We start from the raw sequence: 8,427 nt of genomic DNA, 5'->3' as shown, positions 1-8,427 counted from the left end.
TTATAATTAATTTACATCTTATACCATTTTCGTAATAAATTATTTTTATATTATGTTGATTAAAAACTCAAATATAAGCAACATATAGGTTAAAATATGCTATAAATTCTTATACTCTTCAAAAGTTTGAAATTTAATATTTGTATTTTTATTTTTAGGAATTTGATTCATTTACTTTTTAATATTTCAAAATTCAGATGCAATTGTATGTCATTGAGTTTTTTGTTGATATAATATTTTGATATTTAAAAAAAAATCTCACTTGTAATTAAAAAAATGTAGTTATAATGAACTTGAATTTAGTAAAAGAATTTTAATAGTATTAACAATTAAACTTATATTTTAAAATCCGTAACATACAAAGATTATGGTCCTAAAATAAAAATAAACTTCGAGGAAAAAATCAAATATAAAATATTTATTAATAAACTTCATAAAAAAATTATGATTCAACAAGATAATTCAATACATTAAACAACAACATTTTCACCCATATAAAAAGGAGAGTTGAATGTTCTTATTTACTATTGAAACAGCATACACCGAGCAATACAATGGAAATTGGTACTTTGATCTCTGATCTAATTTAAAGGGGTAAGGCAAGCCAACGAAGCTAAAACTATGGACTTGAACATGACCGAACCCGGCATGCTGCCTTTATCCTTACGAACAAAGAGTGCTTCATACACTGGTCCATTCACTGTCACCATAAGCCCACAAAGGACAACCTGCGATACCAACTTTTCCATGTCCTTACACTCTAATCCCCCCATAAACACCTTAACTACTACCCCAATTAAGCTGAAAAGATTCAGCATTGCCAACGTTGATATAACAGTAAACATGATGGAAGTGCTCCCGAAATCCATGATCTCTTGCTGGTACATCTTCGAGACATCGTCTGTGACGACCTTGGCCGTGACAGTAAATGTCGTTTGAGACAATCCCAATTGTCTCACTATGCAATCAATGAAGGCAAAGAAGAAGGATGTTGTCCTTCTATGTACCCACATTCTTTGCAGGTTCCACCATGCTTTGAATGTGCTTCCAAAAATTAAAGCCTCGGCTAAACTGTAAATGTTCTTGGATACAAACACATAGGCAAAGGGTATAAACCATCTGCTCCGTATGTCGGGGAATAAAGGAATGCCTCGGAACAGAGAAAAGGGGAGAGCGATCGCGTAGTAGAGGAGAGGAAGGGAAGATGGAGCCCATAACAGATAGACACAGTAACCCATTTGAGCACCCAATTTGATCTTATAGTATCCGTAGATGAAAGGACAGTATTTGGATAAGAAAATTTGGAACAGCCCATCAGACCACCTGGTGAACTGAACAAGAGCCATGTCCAAGGTTGGTGGAGCAACTCCTATAAATGCTGTATTGTCTGGATTGTAATAAACTGATTTCCATCCCCTGCATTGGATTGCCAAGCCCGTAACCACATCTTCAACTGGACACCCATATATTAATCCCATCTGCATAAACAAACAACCAAATATTGACCCAAATGTTATTATCTATTGGTATATTAGGTAAGAAATATAAAGTAAAAAATTGCTTAGTCATCAAGTAATATAATTTGTTTCAAGACTCGGGTTTAGTGTGTTTAGCGAGTGCTTTGAACTCCTTGCGATCTCTATGTTTATACCATGCCACATTGAATATACCTCTTTTCCCCATTGAGTTCCCTTCTCAAAGCCACAACTAGCAAGAACTTTAGATGCTTCTTCCAATTCATGAACCGTCCTGTTATCATCCTTTCGAGTTTCTGAATTCCATAGCCTTTTATGTTCCTCAGAATACTTGGTTCCGCAAAGACTCTTTCGTCGGTGAAAGCAGCCAGTGCCACAGTATAAGGCCGAACCATAACCACCTATTCCAGGAAGTTCAACCTTCAAAACCATGAAACCAAAGCAATCAGTGAAGAACATAAACATTTCCAATATCTTTTACCATAAAACCAACCTTATGGAGTACTGGGGAGGAATTCCCATACAGATCATTCTTGGTAATATTATTGAATTTCTGTGGATGCTGCACAAAAGAAAGCTGATGGCCTCTTTCCTCATCCATGAAAAAGCAAAGAGCCTCTTTAATCGAGTCCGCGTTGTTCGCATACATGTCGCAGTCCAAATTGAGAATGATCGCACTGTTGCTGATCTCAGACGACACTCTTATCTGCATCATTCGAATACATAAAATCATATGCAACATATGTAATATTAAAAACCAGATCTCACCGAAGAGTAAGTTATACCAGTGCATTCATGGCTCCAGCTTTAAAGTGATGAAGGCAATCTGGTCTCTTCTCTCGTGCCATGTAAACCAATGTAGGCAATCGACAACCATCACTATCTACAGCATTGGTGTCTCTTCCATCAATAATAATCTGAAAAAAAGAAAAAAAGAAAAATTCTCAAGAAATAATAATAAATTATCTAAATTCTATATACAAGGTGAAAGAAAATGTACGTGTTTTTATACCTGCACAATGGGCTGATGATTTTGCTTGGTTACATTAGAATCCCACTCAGAGAATCCTTTGTGTTGGTTCATTAGTTCTTCTGGAACACCACCTTTATTAATGACTGCTTCTATTCGTTTAATCATACCTTCATATTGTTCCTTCAAAATTAAAAGAAAAAAAAAGCAATTAAATCTTAAAATCAAATCAAATGTTGGGGGATAACTCTTGTTTTCCTACATGCTACAAAAAATACTTGTTTAAAAGGTCAAAATTTGCTACCGTCCTTGTATTTTGGCAATGTTTGAGATTTAATTTCTGTACTTAAAAGTTGAAATTTAAATCTTCTTACCTTTTCAATTTAAAATTTTCAGCCTGACATATTTGTTTTCCGTCAATATTATGTGGAGGCGAAATCAGTAATTTTGTTTAGGTAGCCAAGATAAAATTATAAAAATTTCGGGGGCCAAAGCTAAAAAATGTGTAAAAAAAAAGATTAAATTGAATTATTAAATTTTTTGAAGAGACAAAAATAAAAATTTTCTATTTAATCAATGGCGAAAAAGGCTTAATTGAATATTTTAATTTATTTTGAGGGGCTAATATGAAATTTTTCCTTTGGTTGCCATGCCATGTTGTATGAAATAGCCTAATCAACTTAAATAATTGGGTTAGTATTTTTAATAATTGGATCAGTACTGTAAAATAGAAAAGGTAAGAATATTTAATTTTTAAGTATAGCGACAAAACCTCAAACTTTGTTAAAATCCAGGGACTAACAACAAAATTTAACCTATTTAAACACTGAATTTTTACCTTGATGAACAGCCGCTGTTGAGCGTCTGCGGTGTGTTCATGCAGGTCAAAATTGTGAATAAAATAGGCGTCGGGTGACCTCGGTTCAACGTTGAACTTTTTGCAAAACGGTATCCAAAGCTTGGAAAAACGAGAGGCCTCCAATAGCGCGTAAAAGGTAAGTTGGGATCCGCCATCATCGGAAAGATAGACGCTTAACTTCTCAGTGGGATGATTCAACGACATCGCTGATAAAATGGTGTTAATCACCAAAGTTGGTGGCTCCATCGTGGGATCCGCCGTGCATACAAATATGTCCACCCCCGGTAACTTGCAAGAACTGTTGATTTCATGACATCAATCAAAATCAAAACATTAACGTAACATGTATCAATTAAAATATATTATATATTTTTATTTGTTTTATTTTTAGATTGTTTAATTTTTGTATTATGACCAATAGAAAATTTAGAATAAAAATTTAATATTTAAAATAAACATAAAAATAATTCCTATTTGTATAACATATTTAAAAATTTTAAAGAAAAACAATAATTCATTATTTAAAATATGGAGTAATATTTGATGCACCATAAGTACATAAGTCTCATGCACTATCGTGAATAATATCATGATACTTTATCGTTAAATAAAAAAATAAAGGACTTATAAGTAAATGATAATTAATTATAAATAAATACTAATAACTCTGAAATTTAAGATTTTGAGTTTAAGGGTTTAGGATTTTAAATTTAAGATTAGGATTTTAGCATTTATTTATAATTAATTATTATTTAATTATGTTAAAATAAAATTATTAGTATTTATTTATAAATTTTTCATTACTTTTTGTTTTATTTAATGAGGAATTATCATATTATTATAAATATATATAATTTTAAAAATTCTTTAAATTTTTATAATAATATATAAAGTACATAAAATCAAAATATTGTATAAAATATAAAAAAGAAATTAATAACTTTAAAATATTTATAAATTCTAAAAATTATAAATTAGGGTTAAATCGAGATTTTAGGTAATCGGCCTTTGAAGACAGAAGAAAACAACCATCGAAGTTTATTGAGTAGCACACATTTCAAGATTTTGTTTTTGTTAATTTATGAATTTTTTTATTATTTCTGTCCATTACAGAGTTGGATGGATCGACATGCCAATATATTATTAAGCATCTTTTTAAAATATAAATAAATAACTACCGTTTCAATTAATACTTTTGTTTTATGTTTTGTCTCAAACACAGCACACTTTTTTGAATATTATGTATTTAATTATTTACAAACTTTTAAAAATTAAAGAAATAAAATAAAAAGTCAATTAAATTTTAATTTGATTGAATATTCTTATCAATATAAAAGATGTAGCCTTAATTATGTTAAAACACATTATTCTACTCTTTAACAGTTGAGAAAAATTATAAATAATTTTAGATACGGTATCGAAAAATAAATATAATAAAATTAATGTTTAAAAAATAGAAAAAAACATATTTAAAAATTTGACTAAATATTTGGCAATAAGTGATATTTAAATAACAAAGGTAGAATAAGCCTAGAGTCACTCCACCCCTACAGACAGGCTGTTTAAATGTGTTTTAATCTTATATTTTTTTGAATTTTTAAAATTTAATTATTCTAATTCTATTATTTTTAAATATAAAATTCATCTTTAAATTATCATTTATTCAAATATTTAAATTATTAATTTAGTCTCATTTTATCTTAACATATGATGTCAACCAATAAAAATATAACACTGTGACATGTTTGTTAAATAATATACACCATTTAAATAAAATGAGACAAAACTGATAATTTTATATATTTTTATAATAAAATTTAACACTTAAATGGAAAATTAATACAATTTGAGTGAATTATAGGGTGAAACTTTTTAAAATTTATTTATTTTTATTTTTATTTAAAATTCAATTAATTAAACAAATATAAATTTGATAAAGATACATTAATAACTAAATCAAATTGCTTTGCATGACTAAACTATTAATAAATTTATATTTTAGTCATTTAATTTTAAAAATTATAAAATTGTCATTGAATTATTTAAAGATTTTCATTTAAGCCATTGGAAAGTTAAATTTTTTAAAGTTTAGTTAATGAGTTTTAAGCAACGATTTGATAATCAGTATGATGAATCAGTACTCATCGACAAGTAGAAGAACATACTTTAGATCTAATTCGATTTGATAGTCAGTGTTGGAGATCCAAGAAAAAAACTATTTAAATTTTGGTTCATAGATTTGTAACGTTCAAAGCTGTTTTATGAAACAAAAAGTTGAACTATAGAAGAGAATGAGAGGTGAGCTTTTGATTTGTACAAGCGGTATGAATAGAAAATGCCATATAGCAATGATTTTAACAGCCTAGTAATTAAATGAAAACTTTCGAATAGTTTGATAATCATTTTATAATATTTTAAAGTTCAAGTGACCAAAACATAAGCTTATTAATATTTTAGTAACCAGTTTACCCAAAAATTTTCAAAATTCTATAAACTAGAAAAAAAAAACCTCGAGTCTATGAAATTCATTGAATTAAACTTAAAACTCGTAGTCGTATCGTCTTCTTCAAACTATTTTTGTTTTTTAAACAAAGGATAGACAGATGTTTCAAGGAATACTATGATTAGGTTTAATAGGAGGAGGAAGAAAAAAATGGTAGACAAACCTTTGAGAGAGATTGAATTTGAGAGGATAGTAACGAACAAGATTCCAACGAAGAGCTTGAGTAAGGATCCAGTAAAAACCGAAGCCGAGCTCGGCGAAGAACATACCGATCCATAGCCACCGACCTCTGTCGCCGGCTGTGGGGAGGTTTGATAATCTATAGGCCCATATCAAACATATCCCCACCAATATCGACGACGAAAACAAACTGAAAGCAACCTTGCCCTTTGCTTCTTCCGTCTTGAAAAGAGGCAGTTTGCGTTTCTCTCCTTCCACCGCTTGTGGTGTTCTCCTCATCGCTTTTTCTTTTCTCACTAATCTAACACTACATGGATCAACTAAGCTATATGATATATATACACGATAATCATCCTAGCTAGTGGAGTAAAAGTACTCCGCAAACATATATTCATGAGAAATTATTTAATAAATTAAAAATAAATTATTTAACAAATATATTTAAATATTGACGAGGGTTAAAATGATAAAGGCAGTATATTAATTATTAGTGCGCTTTATGTTCAGATTTTATCATATAAAAATATAAAAGTACAAATAATATTTTAGTTATGTTTGTTACTTTATAAAATAAATTTTTTATAATTTTTAATTGTGTTCGTATTTAGTTGATGAATGATACTAACTCGCTTAACTTTTAAAATAATAGTAATAGATGTATGAATTAGTTTGGCCAAGTCGAATCATATTGAAATGAACGTACCAATTCTATTTTAAATTTATTGATATTTTAAAATTTATTTAACATTTTTAAAGTTAATAAATTCTTAGTATCTATCTATATTTATATTATGCTCCTAATTGAGTTAGTGTGACAACTCAATCAAACATCAACCCAATTAAAAATTATTAAAATAGCGTTTTTATATACAAAATAAGTCATATTGTGCCTAATTTTCTTGCCTAATGTCCATTTTTTTAAATCCTTCTAAATATCAGGTTGGACTTCGAGTTTGGACTAATAACCCGACATGTGAATAAGTTTATATCAAGGTTGTTAGCAGCACATCAATGATGAATCTGCCAATATCGGTATGTTTTGGTGTGCCATGTCGATTTATTGATATTTTAAAAAGTTGTTTAATCTTTTAAATTTAATAAATTCTTGGTATCTATCTATACTTATATAAAGCGCTTAACGAGTTTGTGTCACGAGTAGACTAGGAACAAACTCGCTTAAAAAGTACTAAAATACCATTTATACACAAAATTATATTATTATAAGGATATTTTTATCTTTTTATATTTTATATAAAATCAATAAAATTCAATCATAATAAAATTTAAACATAAGACCGATGAATCTTAAACATTTATTTTTACCATTGCAATATTTTTATATAAACTTTTAATAATATATTTTATTATATTTTTTCACTCTCATAGTGAGTATTTCATAGTCTAATACGTATATTGTAAGGTAAAGAGAATTTTGAAACGAATTGAATATCCATTATTGAAAGAGAAAATGGCTTTTTATAGCTGTACATCACAACTGAAAATAGAAAGAAAATGTGTCAATGACTCAACAACCTTGAATAAATCAAACAAATAAATATCCCTAAAGAAATGGGATTTATTATCCAAGCAACCTCAAACAGATTATCAAATCCTAACAATTCCTCCATTAAACTAAAAATGCTCTAAGCATTTAGTTTATGTCAGCTTCTGCACAAACACTCAAGAATCCTCTTAGCATACAAAACTGATCCAGCTTAAGAGGTTTGGTCGTCACATCTGCTAGCTAATCTTGTGAATTACAATGCATCAGTTTAATGTTGCAGTCTTTGTTAAGTCTCGAAGGAAATAAAAATGCACATCAATATGTTTGCTGCGGCCATGCATTACTGGATTTTTGGAGAGCTTGATTGCTAAGCTGTTATCACAAAAAATAGTGATCAATTTTTCATGATTCTTGTCCAATTTCGCCAACACCCTTTGTAAACATAGTGTTTGACATGCACATGATGTTGCATCAATAAATTTAGCTTTTGTGGTGGACAAACTAACTACTGGTTACTTATTAGAAAACCATGAAATTGCCCCTGAGCTTAATAAAAACACATAACCAGAGGTACTCTTTCTATCTTCTATATCTCTAGCATAGTCGCTATCAGTGTAAGCAAAAAGTTCATCTTCTCTTCCCTTCTTATAGAAGATTCCAAACTTAGTTGTACCTTTCAAGTATCTCAACGCTCGTTTCACCACCTACAAATATAGCTCAGTAGGATTTTCCATGTATCTACTAACAAGACTCACCACAAACATCATGTTCAACCATGTTGTAGTAAAATACATAAGACTACCAACAACTTGATTTTAGTAAGTCTTATCGACTTTGACTCCATCTTCATCCTTTGAAAGCTTGAATCTAGGGATTAATGGAACCTGAACAGGATTACTCTTATCCATTCTGAAACATTTCAGCACCTCTGATGCA

General features: G+C 29.5%; 1 protein-coding gene across 1 annotated transcript; it reads right to left on the bottom strand.

The window, feature by feature from the left end:
* Positions 1-483: 483 nt before the first annotated feature.
* On the bottom strand, positions 484-6,374 carry LOC108482778 (cellulose synthase-like protein E6). The gene is made up of 7 exons (XM_017785887.2): positions 5,971-6,374; positions 3,284-3,602; positions 2,488-2,628; positions 2,261-2,392; positions 1,969-2,181; positions 1,671-1,895; positions 484-1,478 (listed from the first exon to the last, which is right to left on the bottom strand). The coding sequence occupies exons 1-7, from the start codon at positions 6,264-6,266 to the stop codon at positions 582-584; spliced, it is 2,223 nt and encodes a 740-aa protein (XP_017641376.1). The 5' UTR covers positions 6,267-6,374; the 3' UTR covers positions 484-581.
* Positions 6,375-8,427: the final 2,053 nt, after the last annotated feature.

Source organism: Gossypium arboreum, chromosome 1 (assembly GCF_025698485.1).
Source record: "Gossypium arboreum isolate Shixiya-1 chromosome 1, ASM2569848v2, whole genome shotgun sequence".
In the NCBI taxonomy this organism is placed as follows: domain Eukaryota; kingdom Viridiplantae; phylum Streptophyta; class Magnoliopsida; order Malvales; family Malvaceae; genus Gossypium; species Gossypium arboreum.
This window is presented reverse-complemented; position numbering and strand designations above follow the sequence as displayed.

What these genes read in the sequence shown, in the direction of transcription:
- LOC108482778 (XM_017785887.2), bottom strand. Translation starts at nt 6,266, where the DNA reads ATGAGGAGAACACCACAAGCGGTGGAAGGAGAGAAACGCAAACTGCCT. An exon ending in AACAGCGGCTGTTCATCAAG is followed by an intron (nt 2,629 to 3,283) that starts GTAAAAATTCAG and finishes TTAATTTTGAAG; the next exon opens with GAACAATATGAAGGTATGAT. An exon ending in ATCATCAGCCCATTGTGCAG is followed by an intron (nt 2,393 to 2,487) that starts GTATAAAAACAC and finishes TCTTTTTTTCAG; the next exon opens with ATTATTATTGATGGAAGAGA.